General features: G+C 49.9%; 7 protein-coding genes across 7 annotated transcripts; 4 read left to right on the forward strand and 3 right to left on the reverse strand.

The window, feature by feature from the left end:
- Nucleotides 1-57: 57 nt before the first annotated feature.
- NECHADRAFT_45051 (uncharacterized protein) lies at nt 58-1,781 on the reverse strand (the record flags this gene model as incomplete). The annotated part of the gene is made up of 2 exons (XM_003049293.1): nt 58-1,330; nt 1,387-1,781. The coding sequence occupies 2 exons, from the start codon at nt 1,779-1,781 to the stop codon at nt 58-60; spliced, it is 1,668 nt and encodes a 555-aa protein (XP_003049339.1).
- Nucleotides 1,782-2,494: 713 nt separating this feature from the next.
- On the forward strand, nt 2,495-4,306 carry NECHADRAFT_82612 (uncharacterized protein; the record flags this gene model as incomplete). Its single annotated transcript, XM_003049052.1, has 4 exons — nt 2,495-2,673; nt 2,725-3,012; nt 3,057-3,651; nt 3,710-4,306. The coding sequence occupies 4 exons, from the start codon at nt 2,495-2,497 to the stop codon at nt 4,304-4,306; spliced, it is 1,659 nt and encodes a 552-aa protein (XP_003049098.1).
- A 652-nt stretch (nt 4,307-4,958) lies between these two features.
- Nucleotides 4,959-7,060, forward strand: NECHADRAFT_45368 (uncharacterized protein; the record flags this gene model as incomplete). Its single annotated transcript, XM_003049053.1, has 7 exons — nt 4,959-5,077; nt 5,131-5,199; nt 5,260-5,300; nt 5,373-5,547; nt 5,616-5,777; nt 5,827-6,014; nt 6,183-7,060. 7 exons carry the CDS (start codon nt 4,959-4,961, stop codon nt 7,058-7,060), a joined length of 1,632 nt encoding a protein of 543 aa, XP_003049099.1.
- A 723-nt stretch (nt 7,061-7,783) lies between these two features.
- Nucleotides 7,784-8,521, forward strand: NECHADRAFT_27878 (uncharacterized protein; the record flags this gene model as incomplete). The annotated part of the gene is made up of 1 exon (XM_003049054.1): nt 7,784-8,521. A coding segment is annotated over one exon (738 nt), but the record flags the coding sequence as incomplete, so codon positions are not given.
- Nucleotides 8,522-9,195: 674 nt separating this feature from the next.
- Nucleotides 9,196-13,288, reverse strand: NECHADRAFT_82615 (uncharacterized protein; the record flags this gene model as incomplete). The annotated part of the gene is made up of 4 exons (XM_003049294.1): nt 9,196-12,263; nt 12,319-12,444; nt 12,508-12,722; nt 12,846-13,288. The coding sequence occupies 4 exons, from the start codon at nt 13,286-13,288 to the stop codon at nt 9,196-9,198; spliced, it is 3,852 nt and encodes a 1,283-aa protein (XP_003049340.1).
- A 1,934-nt stretch (nt 13,289-15,222) lies between these two features.
- Nucleotides 15,223-17,411, reverse strand: NECHADRAFT_94954 (uncharacterized protein; the record flags this gene model as incomplete). The annotated part of the gene is made up of 5 exons (XM_003049295.1): nt 15,223-15,672; nt 15,721-16,497; nt 16,635-16,666; nt 16,720-17,264; nt 17,323-17,411. The coding sequence occupies 5 exons, from the start codon at nt 17,409-17,411 to the stop codon at nt 15,223-15,225; spliced, it is 1,893 nt and encodes a 630-aa protein (XP_003049341.1).
- Nucleotides 17,412-17,868: 457 nt separating this feature from the next.
- On the forward strand, nt 17,869-19,522 carry NECHADRAFT_94955 (uncharacterized protein; the record flags this gene model as incomplete). Its single annotated transcript, XM_003049055.1, has 5 exons — nt 17,869-18,095; nt 18,148-18,526; nt 18,577-18,654; nt 18,707-19,382; nt 19,443-19,522. The coding sequence occupies 5 exons, from the start codon at nt 17,869-17,871 to the stop codon at nt 19,520-19,522; spliced, it is 1,440 nt and encodes a 479-aa protein (XP_003049101.1).
- Between the last annotated feature and the right edge of the window lie 410 nt (nt 19,523-19,932).

Here is a 19,932-nt window from a genome sequence, read left to right on the forward strand (position 1 = left end):
AAAACGGTCCCCTGATCTGCAATCGACGAGAGTAGCTCCCGTGCACCCTCAGCTCGCCTAACCGATAGTATTGGGCTCCCGGGCTCTCTCCACGTTCTCCACCTCGACTCCATCCTGACTTAGGCCATCCTTGATGCCTACTTTTTCATTGACTCCGTTATTCATTGCTGACTGAACGTGGTTCGTCATGTAAGGCTCAGGATCCTCCACCCAGAGGGAGCAGATCAAAGCAACGACGCTGAAGGGAATGGTGATGTAAAAGACGAACTGGAAAGCGCGGCCATAAGCAAGGCGCACCGCCGATCGAAGAGTTGCCTCGATGGCCGGTGTCATGCCTTCAATGCCGTCGAGAGAATGGGGAACGCCAAGGTTGTGAGCAATAGTTCCCGGGATAATAGCACCAAGATCAGAAGCGTTCAGACCGCTTGCCAGTGCTGCTTTCGTGATCTCTTCCCCTGAAAAGTCGCGGAACTTGTCCTGGAATACGGTATTGAAGATGGCGTTTCCTACAGCACCACCCGCCGAGCGAAAGGTTCCTAGGAGTCCCATTGCTACTCCGAGATGAGAGTGCGGAACATGCAGACTAGCAATGGCGTAGCCTAGAATGGTGACCATGAGGAACATGGGAACACCAAAGGCTGGCACGAAAGCCCATGCCCATTTCTTGTTAGGGTTGACAGTAGCGGCGCTGGCACCCATGAAAATGGCCTGGAAGGCCATGCCGGCCACGAACAGCCACTTGATATGGCCTATCCGGTGCGCGCAGATAGGGACGAGGGCACCAACAATCGTGGAGATGAGGTTGGTCGGGAGCGAGATGAGTCCGATCTGGATGCTATCCGTTGTGAACATGAAGAGAGATCCCTGAGGGAAGAGAGCAGACATGGCGTGGAAGTTCATGCCTGATATGAAAAGTCCAACCAGCAGCACGACGAAGCCGCGCCACATGCGAAAGAGCTTCACAGGGAACAGAGGGGCCTTGGCAAAGTTGAAATCGTAGACGAAGGCAAGTGCGACGACTACCACCCCGATAACAATGGGTACAATGGCACCCGCACTCTTCCAAGGATATGCTGGGCTACCGCCCCAGGTTAGGCCAACAAGGGCTGTTGCAAGGCCCAGAGTGAAGAGTGAGAGTCCGATCCAGTCGACTTCCTTGAACTGCTGCCATCGGGATTTGTCAAAGTCGCCACGAGGTCGGGATGTTGGCCAGTAACACAGGGCTGTCCCAACGAAAGAGAGACCTTCGACGATGATGCCGAGATAGAAGATCCAGCGCCATGACGCATACTCAAGCAGGGAAGCTGCAAGGAGGACACCGACCATTCCCCTGAAAGTTCATGGTCAGCTTTCAAAGTCGGCACATAGGGCTAGGTTCCAACTTACCAGGGGACCATAATACCACCCTCTAGGATTCCAACGCCCAGAGCGCGCCACTTGTTGGGCAGCATCTCAGGAACGCCAGCGTATGCCACAAAGACGAAGCCAGTCCCGAGGCCAATGACTGTCTCGCTCGCAATCAAGCTGGCAACATTCTGTGCGACGCCTCCCACGATACAGCCTACCATGACAACAGCCTGACCGCCGAGAATGAGGACTCTACGGCCAAACACATCACTGAGAGGCCCACCGAGGGAGAAGGAACATGCCGTTGCCAGTGACCAGGCGCCGACAACCCAAGCCAAATCAGCGTCATTTCCGAGATCGTTGGTTATCTGGACGACAACGGCAGCGACACAGGTGAATCCTAGACCGACCGCAGGGCCGAAAGAGGCAGCCATGGACTGTTTAGACGCGACGAATTAGTCAACTCTAAGTGCTAAAGCTCCTGAGGGAGGCTTACAAAAATGGCGAGCCAGGTTTTGAAGCTGACTTCGGTGTGGTCAGGGTCATCCTCTAATGCGGCGCGGTGGGGATCATCTTCAAACTCGATGGCTGCGCGAACATCTTCTGCGCGACGCAAGTTGCGTTCAACGTCGTTCACCATGATGAGGCTATGAAGAAGTGAAAGGATGGTATGCTATGTTATGACTGGTTACCAGGTACAGTCTGATGTTGGAAAGATAGATCGAATCTCAAGCTTCGAGAGCCACTGGGGGTTTAATATCCATTCTATCTTGGCTTCCATGTTACGCTGCTATCAAGTCAATCTCCCCGCGTTTTCACAAACGGCTGTCCCACCTGCCAAAGTCAAAAGAATGTGGGGAAATGGAGGAACCGAGATGAGTTGAGCTCGGCATTCGGTTACAACCCCAGGTTTCTCGCCAAATCAGGCATAGCAAATCGGTTGAGTTTAGCCTATCTCTTCCCCACACTACGCTAAAGAGTGGCACCGGTGACATTCTAACTATTTGTAGTTAAATAGCTGAACATCGACAGGCCCAGACCAACCGCCCTTGCACGTTCTTTTCCCTTTGGAGCTCGTAATCTCTCATCCGTCCTTATTCCACCTCCGACACACCCGGTTCTCAGATGCCTCTAAGTAGATGTCAAGATGGCTACCGAGACAAGCTCATTGTTACACCACCCTATCATTGGGCACATTCGCGTCAAAGATGGCGATGGGGTCGTCCAATGCCTCGGTCTCAAGTATGCTTCTCTCGAGAATCGGTTCGCTGATGCGCAAATCATGGATTACCCCACCAAGGGCCAACTTACGGCCACAAAGCACGGGTAGGAGTTCGTCCATGAAAGATGTAGGTATCAGCACTGACTATACCATAGGCCACCCGTCATCATGCCACATGGAGCGGTTGACTTTGAAATGCAGTTGATTCAACAGGCTATCCCTAAGCTTGACGTTCCTCCTATGTCTGATTTGGATGGTTTAAACCTCAACATCACCTTGCCAAAGGACTGCAACGAGAGCTCCGTCCCCCGACTGCCAGTATTGGTCTTTGTTCACGGCGGCAGCTTCACTTTTGGGTCAAGCTCTTACTCTCACTACGACCAAAGCCGAATTGTCAAGTTGTCGATAGAGATGGGGAAGCCCATCATAGCTATCAATTTCAAGTAAGTCAACAGCTCTAGTCAAGACCACGGCTAACCTGCAAAAGTTATCGATTGGGTATACCAGGGTTTTTGGCTTCGCAAGAGCTGTCAGATGCGGGCTTCAAGCCTAACCGTGGCCTTCGAGACCAGAAGGTTGCACTGCGGTGGATAAAGAAATACATTTCTGGGTTTGGAGGCGACCCGGATCAGATCACGCTCGTCGGGCAAAGTGCTGGCGCAGGTAACAACACTCCTGCATGTCCAACCCTGCTGGTGTCTGACTTCAAGTTTACAGCGTCGGTCGATTTCCATATGCAATCCGAGGAAGCCTTGTTTAGTCAAGCAATCCTGTTTGGAGGCTCCTCCGTCTTATTGAAACCCTTTCAGCCAGAGGCAGCTGAATCCGTCTACACCTCTGCCATTAAGGCACTAGCTCTGGACAAGCAGTCTCCCCAAGGTCGGATCGAGTCCCTCTTGAGCATTCCAGTAGAGTCTATGATGGCCAATGCTGCAAAGGAAATGATTGAAGCTGGTCCTACAATTGATCATGACCTGATCCAGACCGCAGCAACTCTTGGAGACACGAATGACATGGTTGAATCTCCAATGACCCGCAATGGATGGTGTAAAAAATTGTTTTCCATCGATAGCAAGTTTGACGTATGATCATCCCCGATTGATTTATTGATGACTTTTACTGATACGAGCCTCCTCTTAGGGATCCATTTTTGACCTTCTCAACCTCCGCTCCCGCCAACAAGGCATCACAGCAAGCTTCCGAACCCATTTGATCAAGACATTGGGGCAAATAGCAGCTTCTAGAGTTTTGTATCATTACAAAATTCGTAAAGACACGCCAGATGAAGAATCCTTGCTCAGCATCGCTCAAGCCATCACCGATGTCGGTTATTACGCCCTGTCTGTGAAATATGCCGAGTCATTTCCTGGAGATTCCATCTTGGGTCACTTCAACGAGCCAAACCCGTGGGATGGTGTTCACGCTGGTCGAGCGAATCATATCCTGGATATTGCCTATCTCTTTGGCAACTATGATGAGAGACTTGGTCCCCAGAACAGACGTGTGGCTAGGTCACTAGCTGAGGATATTCTGTCGTTTGTATGCAGAGGCGATGACTTTCCCGTTTTTGGTTTGGAGAAGAAAGTGGTAGTTTATGGGCCAGGGGTTGACGGAGTTTCCAGACAGATCTTGAGATGGGATGATGGGGCAGCCCGGAGGGACGGTACTATCTTCGATCTAGCGAAAGAAGCGGGGGGTCTTGGTAAACTACTGCAGGCCCTTCTTAGCTTCTGTTAATTGATATGGAAGTCTGGTGTGGGGTACGTTGACAGATTTCATGGCGCATGGATCAACCTGTTGGCAGTGACGGGAGTGACAGTCCGATTTTAGCATGATAGCCCACGCGATCCTCCGCTTCTCCAACGCTAAGAAAGTAATGAGTAGGGCCCTCGAGATGGGACAGCCGATTTGAGACTCGTTCCCCTTGTTCCACGTGCTCCATTCTCAAGGATGAAACTCGAGGTTGACGATTGCCGAGGACTCTACCCCAAGATAGAGTCCCACACGGGCAGCCCGCCCTAAGCCGTGTCTGGAGCCAACAGCACCCCAAATCCCCATGTGGGACAGACCTGGTGATCAGACCCTGAAGCCACCCACCCCTTCCCTCATGTGGGCCGGACTATTGTAACTATCACATCCATAGGAGGGGGTTGTCACACAACACAGTAACCTCTGTGGGGCTGATGTGCATGGGGCCCTGGCTTCTTGTCGGATACCCTCAACCGAGGCCCAATGACTTTGCGAATATCATAGCCATTTCTCCCGTTCACATCGGCATTTAAATGGTGAGAAATAACTGAAACTTTAATCCGCCTTGAAGGTTGCAATCACGCAGACACGATTACTAACCCTGTCTCCTTTCTGACCCTCAACTCGTACCAAGCCAACCATGGGCGAACACATTAGTGATGTTCCTTTTACCCTTAAGGATGTGCCGGTTGAGAACCAAAGACCCATGAAAGTCATCATCATTGGGGCAGGCTTCTCAGGTATCTACACTAGCATCAGGTAAGTGCGCTCGTTTTACCAATCTTGGCTGGCTCTGACATGTGAGGTCATAGGATATCTCAGCGTCTCAGAAATGTTGAGCTGCAGGTGTACGAACAGAACGAGGGACTTGCGGGTGTGTGGTAAGCTAACGATGAAATGTCCTGTTCGGATATATGGCATTAATACTAACTGTGTCTCAGGTGGTTGAACCGCTACCCAGGGCTGGCATGTGATATCCCATGTAAGTTCGCATCCATTAGCTTGGGGAAACAACGAGTATCATAGATCGAAAACTAACAATGCGGTCTCCAAGCCTACTCGTATCAGTTCAGTTTTGCTCCCAATCCATACTGGTCCTTCCTCTATGCCCCAGGGCCCGAAATTCGAGCTTACATGCAGGACGTTGCTGAGAGGTATGGTGCAACGCGCTATATCAAGACTTCTCACGCCGTCAAGGAGTGTGTTTGGGATGCTGGAATGAAGATTTGGTAAGCATTCATCCAACTTTCGCCCAACTGCGTGAATAGAGGCCGGGGCTGATACTGTCGATGGGTAGGAGAGTCAAGGTGCACAACATCAAGACCAACGAAATCTTCGAAGACACTGCAAACGTCGTCATATCAGCCAAGGGCGGGTTGAATCAAATCATGTGGCCGAAAATTAAAGGCCTTGAGGATTACAAAGGAAAACTCGTTCATTCTGGCCAGTGGGATGAGAGGTAAACTCCTGAGACCTAACACGATACCAAACCACTAACAGGGGAATAGTGTCGATCTTCGACACAAGCGAGTTGGCGTTATTGGCAATGGTTCCAGCGCAATTCAAATTGTACCAGCCATCCAACCACTTGAAGGGATCAAGGTTTGGAACTTTGCCCGAAGCCCTACTTGGGTATCCAACTCCTTTGGAGACATTGCAATGATGAAGCTTGGGAGAGATCCTGGGAATTCAAAATGTCCGTAATAGCCAGTGCTCAAGTGGAAGTTCAGCAACAGAGCTAACCAGGAACCAACAGTCTCTCGCCGGGATCAGGAGTACATGGCACGGCATCCAGACCACTACCACAAAATGCGCAAGACATTAGAGAAGGAAGCCAGCAAAAAGTACTTTTTCACTCTCAAAGATTCACCCGAACAGGCCAACGCGGTGGGCAAGTTCCAGGATTACATGAAGAAACGCCTAGAGGGCCGACCTGATCTTTACGAAGCGATCATCCCAACATTTGCTCCTGGATGCCGTCGACTCACCCCGGGACCGGGATATCTGGAGTCCCTCAAGGAAGACAACGTTACATTCTGTAATACCCCTATCCAGGAGATGTCTGAGAAGGGTCTGAAACTCAGTACTGGAGAAGAGATCGACCTAGACGTCGTGGTTTGCGCAACAGGATACAACGTCGGAGCACCACCAACATTCACAGTGACTGGCCGCAACGGCGTGACGCTGGAGCAGAAGTGGGCACCCCATGCAGAGACATACCTCTCCGTAGCTGTCGACGAATTTCCCAACTTTGTACTTATCGGCGGACCAAACTCAGGCCTCGGCTCTGGCAGTCTCCTCAGTGTCTTTGAAGGACAGGGCGACTACGCAGTCAAGATGATTCGCAAGTTACAAAAGGAGGACTACTCCACCTTTGAAGTCAGGCCAGAGCGTGTAGCTGACTTTAGTCACTACATTGATGAGTACTTCAAGCGAACCGTCTACACGGATGACTGTTCGTCGTGGTATCGATCAAACACCACTGGATCACGGATCGTAGGTTTGTGGCCTGGATCGTCGGCACAATGCCTTGAGGTCTTGCGGGCTCCGCGATGGGAGGACTACATCTTTGATAGCGCTGATCCTACTGGAAACCTCCTGCGATGGCTTGGTGATGGATCTAGCTTGACCCTCACAGAAGGCGATCCGTCTTGGTTCCTGGAGTATGAGGCTACTGACGCTCCCCAAGAGGGAAAGCCTGAAGAAGGCGAGGTTTATAGTAGTCGTCCATTTTCTCACTAGATAACTTAATGTCTCATTTCAAGTATTATTATTTCTGTAATGATGATAGGAAACCATCAGCCACAACAGCGAAAAGCACAGTCATTCTCACCCTTGTGCTGACTTAAAAGCTATCCTATCATCAGCCTCCTGTCAGGTCAGAACCTATCTCCGTCCTATCTCCATACACTTCCCTTTCAGCCCAACAAAGAATCAACAAGACGGAAGAATAGTAACACCGGGATATTGATTACTGCCTAACTACCCCGCAACCTGAACATCTCGGCATCGTGAGACTTCCTGACACCAAGATACCCCGCTATCATGGCTCCGTCTGAGAAGTCCGTTTCAAAACTTATCGGGTTGTTGAGCGACAAGTCTCAAAACCCAAGCTTGACCATTGTAGACACGATTCTCTTTCATCTCAGGATTGCAGATATTTACGCGTTACATGCAACATGTCGATCCCTGCGTTGGCTGGTTGATTACATGACGGATTCGCCACATCTGCTCAACATCAACAAACAACTGGGACCCTTTGTTAAAGATCCTATGCGCTTCCGAAGTGAGCTGGGAAAGTACGATGGACTCATTGCGGGAGGTTTTGTTCGAAACTTCTTTGAATTTGGCCGTTGGGATGTCACCACACTGGCCTTGTACGTCGAACAAGGGCTCAAATCACAAGGCTTCATCGACTATTTGCGAGATCATGAAGATTACAGGGCGGAATCACGACAAGACAAGATCCTGGAGAGAAAAAACGCTCCAGGGCTATACATCGTCATAAAGGCTACAATCGGTCCTCCGATCATCAACCTCATTAATGAGGCCAGCACGACGGCTAGCCTAAACATGATATCCTGGAATAAAGCCTACTCACTACTCCCGATTCCGACTATTGTGCGTCACAAGTTCTACCCTTTGACGCCTTTCAACAGTGCACTCGGTCAAACACTTCGACGACATGCCAAATTAGGATGGACAACTCGCGATATGCTTTGGCCGGATCAAACAAAAAAATTCATGACCGGAAATGAGTGCCGTCGAATTGGGGGAACCAGGTCGCTGGTTATAAACCTTAGGGATGTACCTCCTGGAGATTACACTCCTGATCATGTCCTTGATAGAAGTGTATTTTCTGTCGTGTGGGAATCGAGTGGTGATAGCCGGCGCGTATCGGCCAGTATACAACCTGGGGTAGAGTTCACTGCACTACGAGATGTATACGCAAACGGTAGGCGTGGTCAGGGTTGCAAAGCTTGGGAGAAGTTCTTGCGCGGGAAACTAGAGCGTTGGATCTTTGTTGAGATTGCCAAGATGAGCCAGCAGCAGCGGCCACCAGGGTTCTATTTCATGGCGCCTAGCAACTACCGTGTCTCTATTCCGTCTGGTTATCAAGTCCCTGACACGTGGGACTATGCAGACGATCAAATAATCCCATGGTTTCAGGAGTGGGACAGCACCGAGGGAAATAGTTATAGATGCGGGTGAGCATGATCCAAGGAGCGAGACAGAGGATCAAGCAATTTGTGTGTTAATAAAAGTGTCTTATGATGGGTTTGGCCATATCGCAAGTTTTAGTATAGTTACTAGTCTTTTGTTTTTATAATATATAAAAGAATTATATTTAAAAGGAGTATATTAATAAAACATGTCGCCGCTTTTATATATAGTAGCTAAGGCATATATTAAATAGTACTAAGTATATTCTAATATTTAATTAAATATCTTACTTAGCTATTTTAAATATATCTAAGATATAATTAAAAAACAAACTCTTGATTATAATTGTAATAAGATTAAAAAATATTTTTAAGTAATTTACTTTCTTAAATTACTTATAATATAAATACTTTATTGTTTTAATTAACGCTTAGTAATAACTTACTTTATACTACATCCCTTAAATATTTAATATGTCTTACTTCTTAAGAAGCGTAGGTTATTTAACCTTTTATTAACTAGCATTTAAGGCTTTCTATATTTAACAAAGTAACAAACTCACCTGTAATTACATAGAGTCCCCTCTTTACTAAATTCTCTCTCACATAGGCCTTTATTACTGCAACTGGCAAACCTCCTCGTCTTCTTAGCAGGTACCTAATCTTTTACCCTGTGGCGTGATGGCGTAGATGCACCGTTATAGATACCCTAGTTCAGACTTCAGAGCTATCAGAATAGGCATCCCCACTCTCAGAACAGCTATCCTCACTCTCAGAACAGCTATCCTCACTCTCAGAACAGCTATCCTCACTCTCAGAACAGCTATCCTCACTCTCAAAATAGCTATCCTCACTCTCAGAACACTTATCCTCACTCTCAGAACAGCTATCCTTACTCTCTCGAGAGTCGCGAATACACTCGGTTCCTGATCCGTGAATCTCATCACAACAGCCTAGTTCACGGTAGTTTCCTTCTCGATCGATGAGGTCCTCGCTCACAAATAGATGCTCATCTTCCTCGGTCCACTCCCGGCTACGTCTCAAAAGGTCCGCTGCAGCGTAATATCCCCCTTCCGTTGCAAACTTTACCGCCCGGATGAATTGGCGGCGCCCATTTCCGGTGGTGAGAGCATCACGAATCAAGAGCTCCAGCATATCAAGCCTCCCCCGTTCTGCTGCCCCCTCTAGTGCCGTTCTTCCATGCCAGTCTGCCCCTCGGGCATTCACTCGAGCCCCGCAATCAAGCAGATGGCGTGCCAATCCAAGATACCCCTTCATGGCAGCGACTTGAAGAGCTGTGGCTCCCCTATCAAAACTTGGCGGTGCATTGACTTTTGCTCCCCTCTCTAGAAGGCAACTCACCAATTCCAAGTTCCCTGCCATTACTGACATCTGAAGTGGGGACCAACTGCGTGTTCCGTAGTCGTTAACGTTCGCCCCAGCTTTGAGCAGAGCCTGGACTAGCTGTTTGTTCTTCCTCCTGATAGCGGGGAACAATGGTTTTCCCGATCCGGGGAGGTTGTCAAGCCGTTGCTGATATTCGCTTAGCATCTCCAGGCACAGGAAGTTCTCAGTCTGAGCGATGAAGATCCAGGTAAGGAGGTCGGCACGACACCCTGCCCCGAGGAGCTCGCGGAATCCTGTAGTATCCGTACCCAAGGCAGCAAGGGCCAAGGGGCTGTGCTTGGTGCATGTGTAAGGACGCCTACGGAAGGATTGGCGCCAAAAGAGACGTTTCCCAACTTGTCTCTCGCAGTCCCGCTGCACCCGGGGAAGCAACGCCAAAATTGGTTCCCCATCAAGCTGGAGATGATGAAGGAGTTTTCGCAAAAGATCAGAATCTCCGGACCTGGCAGCCACGCCGACAGCTGTGCCTTCCAGAAGGTGGCAATTTGCTTTTCTGGGACGATTGGAGAGAAGGGAGTCCACGAGCGGCAGATCTCGGGCCTGAACCGCTGCACATAAGGATCCCGGATCGTACTGGCCAGAGCAAGCTTCACGCATTTGTCGAACCATCTCTTGACTTCCAAAAGCAATTGCAATCTCAAGGCGAGACACTCCCTCGTTGCTCGTGTCCTTCAAACCTGCACCAGAGCTCAGCAGAAGCTCGATTAAGCTCTCGTCTTGAAGCCGAATCGCCGAAGCAACTTCTCCCCCAAGAAGCTTCGCCCCATTTTTCAAGAGTGCTTGCACAGTCTTAAACCGCCTTTGAGCAGAACTGGCTTTACTCCAATCGGGGGTTTCATGCAACGCAGACTGAAGCGCACTTTTTCCTGAAGGGTTCTTTTCATCTGGGCTGCCGCCAGCACCCAGCGCGGCGAGAAGTGGACGTACAGCACATCCTTCTGCGGACCAAGATACCGCTCCACTGGTCATTTTAGCACCTTTTTCGATCAAAACTGAAAAGCAATTCAATGATGACACCCCTAGGTCTTCGGCGGGTACCCGCTGCATCATGTAGACAATTGTAGGAGAAGAACCAGTCTTGAAGACGTCTTTCTTCAAGGGTGGTCCGTTGCCCTCGCGAAACTCTCCACAGACGGCCGGGTCGACAATTCCATTCACATCCGCTCCTTCCCGGATTAGAAGTTGCAATACATCCTCATGCCCTCCGAGGGCTGCAAGAAAGAGGAGGGTGGGTGACAGTCCGTTGTAGAGGGCGAGAAGCACCTTGCAAGTACTCAGCCGGCCAGCATACACTGCTGCTTCGAGTGGAGTGATGCCGCACTGATTCCGACCAGATCCAACCGGCCGGATGTTATGAAGGCGACTGATAGCATCATCATCGCCTTCAACAGCAACAGCGATAAAAACATCCACTGTAACAAGCTTGAACAGATCGTGAGGTAGGACATGTTGTAGAATCACATCCGTAAAGTCCTTGCCTGTCGCAAGAGCTACACTCAGCGCATTCTCCTCGTAAAACGGAAGGCTTTTTCGTTCGAATGTTTTGGTGACGTCAATGTCCAGACGCAAGATCTCGTGGACAAAGTCCATGTCGCGTAGCTCAATTGCTGCGTGAAGAATCCCTTCCCGGTTGATGGAATCGTCATGTTGGAATAGACGCTTGATGATACGTAATTTGAGGGCATCTGGACGTATAGCCCTCATCAAAAGCGTAACGACTGACACGGGATATTGCCTGCTGGGGCTCATATCCGCGTGGAATGTAAGAAGCAGGTCAACCAGTTTCTCAAAACCCCCAGATGCCGCCGCTTGGAGAGGGGTGGCTTGCTCGACGTCGTCCTCCACCCCTAGCATGACTGCAGTGTTGGGATCTTGACCTGACTTGAGGAGCCATGTGACGAAATTTAGGTCATGACCTTCATCACCAAATCTCCCCCAAATCATCTCATTCCGGAAAAGACCTTCCACGAATGCCTTGATGGTTGCGTCTTGCTGGTAAGGTCCCCCGAGATCAATTCGCAAAATACCGATTCCTATAAGGAGATCTCGAAACTTTGACCATGACTTTTTATCAGTAAATTGTGGAAGGTTGTTGGAGATCTGGTAGATGATGAACTTGAGATAATGATGTATAGACTCTCTTGCTGGGCGTTGTACGATGGCTTGAGTTGTTTGCAAGTGCTCTCCTGGGTACCATTCTGGCATGGCCCTGCCGATATTTGCCGCCAATCTAGAGATGCAAGGCTGCACGTTGACTGAGTGAACTCTTTTGAATTGATATTCTGTAATTAGATCGAAAGTCGCCATATGGACTCCCTGAAGATGATCCGTGGAGCTAAGGTGGGAGTTGTCGGATCGCTGAAAGTTGAGGGTCACTGTATGAAATGTATATTAGTTACCCATGGCATACTGGCTTAGATTCCGGCTTACATGTCTCGTATGTCTCCCGGAATTTGAACCAGGGCAAAGAATTTGGCCAATTGAACTCCATCGCAAGTGGCTGTGGCGTACACACATTCAGGTACGGGTTGGTTGGAGATGGAAGAGAGGAGTGGCCTAGATAATGTTATCAGGTTAGAAAACAGGGACAACTGGTTAAGATAGATGGACTTGTCTTACGCTGAGAGATCTGGGTAAAGATGTTGGTCTCGCGATGACGGTTGATCGCCTTGTTGGTGGTTGATGGCTTCATTCGCTTGCCGCAATGGATCACCTCGCTCTCCTTGCCCTCGCGCTTGCGCTTCTCGATCTTGCGACCGATATGCTGCCACGTCTTTTGGCCGATGTTCTTCGAGATGCCCCATTTCTTGAGCTGATAGCAAAGTTGTCCCTGTCTAAAAAGGTCAAGACTGAGTTAGTTACGTGAAGATGAAGGTAATGCTGATATGGGCACAAACGTGATTGTATGCCCCAGCGTCGCTAGTAAGGTGACAACACTTTTTAATGGCCTGTCGCACGTGAGGTATTCATGCCGAATGAGGGGCAGGTGCTGCAGCAATCGGTCTTCGGTGGACTGAGGCTTCGCAAGCTTCATTCTTTGTTCATGAGCCTCCTCAAGAGGAGGTTCAGACACAATGTTGAAGACTGCGGGATTGTCAAAGAACACAGGATTCATAGGCTCCATGGTAAGACTCATCCGTGATTGATCCTGCGCTGGCATGACCTGTTCAGCATTCCCCACGAGGGGAGCGATATCCAAGTAGCCCACACCAAAGTCGACAGCTTGTTCTGAAGGGCTGAAGGACGTGTGGAAGGGAGTGGCAGGAGGAGAATAGAATGGTTGAGAGAAATCGTTATCCTGGGGTTTCGGGCTAGACACCGACTCTATCGCGTCGGACTCCAGGACGTGGGATACCCTCGGTGACGGGTGTTTAAAATTAGTTCTTCCGTGTGATGCCATGGTGGAAGAGCATGGCGATGGCAAAGGATTGGGGATCAAGGGAGTTGAGGTTTCTGATAGAGAGAAAGCCCGTGTAGATTTCAGCAGGTTTAGTTGAGAAGATGGATTGCAAGGTGTGTTTTTCTTGGGAAATTCCTCGGCTATTTGTATCTTGCGTCTATCCAAGTACCTTGTACATCGTAGTAAATCAGGCTCTAGGTTCTCCTGATCTGATTGGTAGAAGACGGAATCAAAAGCTTGCCAAGGTGGCCTGCCTGAGGCGCCCCTTTTCTGTGTCACGTATCACAGAATCCACTGGGCTCACCGACGGCGAGAGGTAAGCCCCGCATAACGGTTAGGGAGCTTCCTATTCGTCGCGTCCCAAATCAAAAGGGCAGTGCTGTCGAATGGCCCCTTATTGTCGGCTCATTCATTGGCCAATGCCACAATCATAACAACACAAACACGCCCCTTTTCTGGCCTTGACCCCGCACAGCCGAATCATGAATGCTATCTATCCTCCCAGAGGAACAGCCACCATATAGCACTGCTATCCCCGTCTATCTTTCCTTAAAATGCACGACAGCAAGATAAAGGCTCGAGCTGCTGCTTTGAGATCAACGACACTGCACCCTCACAACTAGACGAACCAACCCCGTTTCTTGAACATCGTTTTCTACCCCTACAGCCACATTGCCATCTTTTCTCCCAAGGGCAAAGAGACCCAAGCATTTGCAATGAACACTGAAGCCATGATCGCGATGGTAGCCCTTGTTGTTGCGTTACCCCCGACGGTTTACATCATGATTAAGTGGTGTAAACGAGGTCGTCGGCGGAGATCTTTATGTAAGCCCGTCTCTCATTGGGTCATCGTGATAACCTAATCAACCAATATCCAAGGAGTAAGCTGATTTGTTTACCAGTGCTAGCAACACTCTGCCCAACTGAGGGCACCCGATCACTCAGACGTCAATCGCAGCTCTTCACCTTCTCAGATCGCACGGTTACATTTGGTGTTCAGATTGATGATAGTACTATGTATAGCCAAACTCGTTCCGAGGATAGGCTTTTAGACGCTGTATAGGGGTTGAAGGGAGATAGGCTGATAAAGGCCCGGGGACGCTTAACCAAGACGGAGATCCGTGGAGTGGGGCCCGGCGGGAACGGCTTCCACCGGCGCTCACGGTCGGTTGCCTTCTCGAGTCATTTCCTCTTCCCATAGGTAGTCCACAATAAGTGCTCGGCTTCGTAGACGGTTATTCCAAGTGTAGAGCTACTGCTTAGAAATTAACATCTGTTGGAGCGATGATGCTATTTTTCCCAGCTGGCTACTGTCGGTTATCGGTCCAGTACAGCCAGGTTAGTTTTACCATTGAAGACGGCCTCAATCCTGGCCACGAAGAAGAATAGGGACAGTGGTAACCGAAGAGGCACATACACTCGATGTACTTGGGAGTAATCATCCTGCTGCCTGCCTTCGAGGTCTGGGGTCGAGTCTGATGTGTCAGTATATTGAGTTGACCGACCTGTTGCTTGACTTGAGGGGACTCCCAAGTCACTCAACCTCTTCCAGCCCGATGAAATCCTACCTTGTCATCAAACCGAGTTGTTTCATTGCCAACACCAGAAATAAACAACATTCTACAGTGTATCGTTAACTCTGACTCGATGGCCTCTGCGAGTCCATCCCCGCCGCCCACCAATTTCACCTCCCTCGCCCTCGAGGTCCGCCTACAGATCATAGCGGAGGTGATTGAAATTTCTCTCCGCCTGCCTCTCTTCGCAACTGTATCCAGGGAATGGCGTTTGGAAGTGAAAAAGAACACGTTTAGGTCACTCTTTATCGGCAGAGACCGTCTATTAAATCCTCATAGGATAGCGAGAAAATCGAGAGAGCGCTATATTAAGCACGGTTGTCTTATATTCCCCGCGTTTCCAGTACATTATCAAAAAAGCTAAGAGGAGAGCAGAAGCTCGAAGAAAAGTCTGTGAAATCTTTCTGTTAGTTGCAGTCGACATGACCGGATGTTCTTCTCACATTGATTGTTCAACGTTGCACCAAATTCGCTCGCATCGAAATCCGCCAGAAAGTCGTAAGAAGCAGGCCCGGTGCCATCCTCGGGAGACGCTTCTGTGGTTCCGAGAACGATGCTCAGAGCTTTGGCTACTTTCCCAGCTTCTGCAGATGCCGTACTCATCTGACGCCAAATGTTGTGCGAGATGGTTAACTGTTGCCGAATCTCTTCAGCCCTAGTTGTCTGTCCTGCGGTCTCAAATTTATCGACGTCTTGGAGGTAGAGACAGAGCACGCTGGTTGCAAGGAGGACATCCTGGTTGAAAATACGCGTGACCTTCCATCTGAGCTGACACAGACGACCAAATGGCTGAGATTCTTCGTGAAGCATCTGTTGAAATGATAGGATCTTGAGTGCGGAATCTAAACAAATCGTCACCGACTCCCTGTCCCGCTGTTGCCCAAGCAAAGCTCTTCGGTAGAGGAGGATGCGTGATTTGCGGTAGGTCGTCTCGATACTCACCCGCTGTACGACAAGGGTTGGACTATCCGTGATGGGGTGTGGCATAGCCTCCCAGCGTAGCACGGGCGGAATAGCACGATTGTGCACGTCTTTAAGAAGTGCATCAACCTTAGTAAGCTCGTCGTAGGAAGGGGGATTAATATCGGTGTTGATGTCACAAATCAAACCAAGAGCTGTTATTAGTCGCCCTCTTGCAATTAGAGGTAGCACCGGCGTCCATTCCGTTTCTGGCCTCGGCGGAGGCATTTCGGTTGTATCCTCGTCGAAATCACAGTCGCGCAGATTACGCGCCGGTTTTGTGTCGATGTGCGTATCTGTGGCACTTCGAGGAAGGCCCATCTCCAAGGATATGACGAGATCCAATTGCAGGATTGTGGTCCAGATGCGTCTGCGCATCTCACCCTCGAATGGAGATATTCCGGGAAAGTGGTCTGGGTCCCGGTGATAGCCCATGCGCATTGCAAGATGAAGTATCATCCCGATCGAGAGCCAGCCGTCGGTAACGCCGTCTTTCAAGAGAATAAACTCTCCGGTAAGGACCGTTATGAGGGTTTCCAGGATATATGGTCCTCCCGTTGTATACCTAGCCAGAATCAGACATTGCACTGCCTTCTCCCGGAAGGCATCCTTCACGGTGAGATACTCCGCCTTGAGTGATTCGGCTCGTCCGTCGGGAAAGTCAATGGCAAAGGTCTGCAACTGGGCAGCGATATATAACATTGAGAACATGAGACCAATCCAAGCGATGGATGTTGTAGATGGATCTTCCCAGAAGGCTTCGTACTGGTCAAATGTCAGACTCCTCGTCATCGGTCATCAAAAGAACCCACCTCTCGGAGAAACTTCTTGCCATGGATTAGATCTGCAGCACAATCAGTGCCTGTGAGGGCGGAGACAAAGCTTAGGTGTACTGACATGGAGTGATAATGTAGGAATCGAAGTGAAGGGCCATGAAGCGGTCAACAACCGGGCGAGGAGGAACAGCAGCCAGTATCTCATCTCGAGTTGCATGACGATTCGGACCATAGAACAAGTGCGAACCAAGCGGAGGCTTGCTATCAGTGACAAGGTCCTCCTTGAGTCCTCTGATTTTGGTAAGAATGGCCTCCCAGTGGACGCTTTGGACATAGCTGGTTCCAGACTCGCGCACCTCTAGGGTGCCAGGGTCTGCCGGGGAGGCAACTCCATCTTGAGCTTCTGTTGGTCTTGTGATGTCAGGGAGCACATCTGCGAGTGATGGCGATTTTGGTGCGGGCGCAGTTGGGAGCGGTTGGCCTTTCATGAGGGTCACGACAAGGTTCTCGAGTTCAGAGATCCTGCCATGAAGGCTGGTGGACTTTTGTGGAGCAACGGAGCGCGGAGCATCGGGCGTCGAAGAAGGTGACGTCGCATAATTGCACGAGTTGACAAGGCCACGCCTTGAGCAAGCTCCGCATGGGTGGTGTCGGTCGCACCTCAGCCTGGCAGAGTCAAGTCAGGGGCGCACGGCATTGTGACAGATGACGAATGAGCACTTACTTTCGATGTCTACAGGGATCGCAAGAAAGCTGGGCTTTGTCTCTGCGTCGATTTGGCGGGGGACGCGGACGCGGAGCATCGTCGGCCATGGTGTGCTTAGATTGAGGTACTGGCGGAGGTTAACCTCGGAGGGTGGGTAATCTGGGATGCCCAAAGCAGAATTGACTCCTACACTTTCAGAGGCACTTCAATAACAGCAGGAAGATGTTATCGGAGCAAATTCAGAGGCCATGAAGAAAACAACGACCATCCGATCCTCCGTGCGACCCTCCGCGTCAAACCTCCGTATCGACCATCCGGACGGATATAAGAAGGTTTAACTCCGCACTAACATACCATGTAACCAAATCAGTAGCTGATGCAATTAGCTAGCCACTGCCCAAGGGGCCATGACCCTGGCTTCAAATAAATAGCAAGCAATGATGAAATATAAGATCCAACCGCCTTCTGAAGTGCTAGCCTGTTTTGTTTTAAAAAGCAAAGCCTGGCACCAGTGAACAAACACGCGCCAATATCCCAGAGCCACACCACCCTCGACAGCACATCATGGCAGCCGACTTGGAATCCGCCCATGAGAAGCCTTCCTTAATGGAAGACGGCCACCATGACCAACAATCCAACGAGTCTGACCAGACAGCCATTGAACAAGAACAAGAGACAAAGGACAATGTCGTCGACTGGGATGGGCCAGACGATCCCCAAAACCCCCGAAACTGGTCAGAATGGAAACGGATGACCCAAGTAGTCCTAGCCAGCGCTTTCTTGCTGACTGCGTAAGGCATTCCTTTGGCGAAGAAAGTCCAGTACTAACTGATGCACATACAGAAACCTCGCTGCGACAATGTTTGCACCCGGAGCCGCCGCCCTTGCCAGGGAGTTCCATATCACCAGTTCTACGATCGTTAGTCTCACTGTGTCCATTTACCTCTGCGGCTTCGCCGTTGGGCCGATGTTCATTGCACCACTATCCGAGCTATATGGACGCCTTGTCATCTACCACACTTGCAATATCATTTACATTGGCTTCATCATCGGATGTGCTCTGAGCAAAAACACTGGCATGTTTCTAGCTTTTCGATTCATTGCCGGGTGTGCTGCTTCAGGTCCATTGACAGTTGGCGGAGGAACCGTCGCAGACGTCGTCCCGCCAGCTCAGCGTGGGAGGGTAATGTCTTTATGGATGATAGGACCACTTCTGGGACCCGTAAGTATCATTATCCAACGCAAACCGTGATGAGGCTGACATTCCTCAAGGTGTTGGGTCCGATTATTGGTGGCTTTGTGTCCGAGTCAATTGGCTGGCGATGGACTTTTTGGATCATCACAATCCTAGTGAGTAGAGCACAACCCCTACTACTCTCAAGCCGCTAACTCTTCGACCTAGGCAGGAGTATCATTTATCATTTCAGTCTTCTTCCTCCGCGAGACCAATGCCGTCGTGCTCCTAAAATGGAAAGCTGCTCGCCTCCGGAAAGAAACTGGCAATGCTGCTCTGGTTTCCATAATGGATAAAGGCCTGACCCCCCGCCAGCTATTCCTCCGCGCCATTGTTCGACCAACAAAGCTTCTCTTCCTATCGCCGATCGTACTCCTCCTTTCCCTCATGTGCGCCTTTGTTTTCGGCCTCCTCTTTATCCTGTTTACCACGTTTCCCACCGTCTTCGAGGAACAATATCACTTCTCCGCAGGCATTTCTGGCTTGTCATATCTTGGTGTCGGAATTGGAATGATAGTCTCTCTCGGGGCCTACGCCACCGTGAGCGACAAGTTACAAAAAGCACTTGGAGATTCGCCCAAACCTGAAGGACGCCTGAAGCCAATGATATGGGCCATGCCTGCTGTGCCCATCGGCATCTTCTGGTACGGCTGGGCAGCTGAGAAGCAGACTCACTGGATTGTGCCCATCCTCGGCACCGCCTTGTTTGGATTCGGCTTTCTCTGGATTATAACGCCAACTCAGCTCTATTTGGTGGAGGCTTTTGGCCCTGAGGCTGCTGCGTCTGCGTTGGCTGCCAACGTGATTCTTCGACTTCTTTTTGCTGCTTTCATTCCTTTGGCGGGTCCGTCTTTATACGCAGACCTAGGACTTGGGTGGGGGAACAGCGTCCTGGGTTTTATAGGCGTGGCCTTTCTTCCCGTACCACTCTTCTTCTATCGTTATGGAGGATGGCTTCGGGAGCGTTTTGCTGTGAAACTATGACATCCCATGTTGGGGAATTCTTTTTGATATACAATTGGGACTTACGTCTTCCAGATGTCATTTCCTTCCCCTCATCATGATGGGTGCAGGGGAGTATAGCAGTAGTCTCAGTTCAGACGTTACTGAGGACTTTAATTGTCCAAAACAAAAGACAGGTAACATGGTCCAAGAAGGAGCCATAGAGCTTGTGTCATCTACATTTATATTTCAAGATAGTCTTTTACTTATACTTCACACTTTATAATACCTACCTTCTTGAACAACACAAAGGCACTCTATTAATCCCTGCGTATTACTCAAGTTATGCAGATTATACAGAATGGGAGACTAGGGCAAACTTTAGTCCGGCCGATATCGCTTCGAAATCCGGATAGAAGCGGCAAACAAGGAAAAGAGGCGAGGGGCGAGGG

Source organism: Fusarium vanettenii (assembly GCF_000151355.1).
Source record: "Fusarium vanettenii 77-13-4 chromosome 7 genomic scaffold NECHAsca_9_chr7_10_0, whole genome shotgun sequence".
NCBI lineage: Eukaryota > Fungi > Ascomycota > Sordariomycetes > Hypocreales > Nectriaceae > Fusarium > Fusarium vanettenii.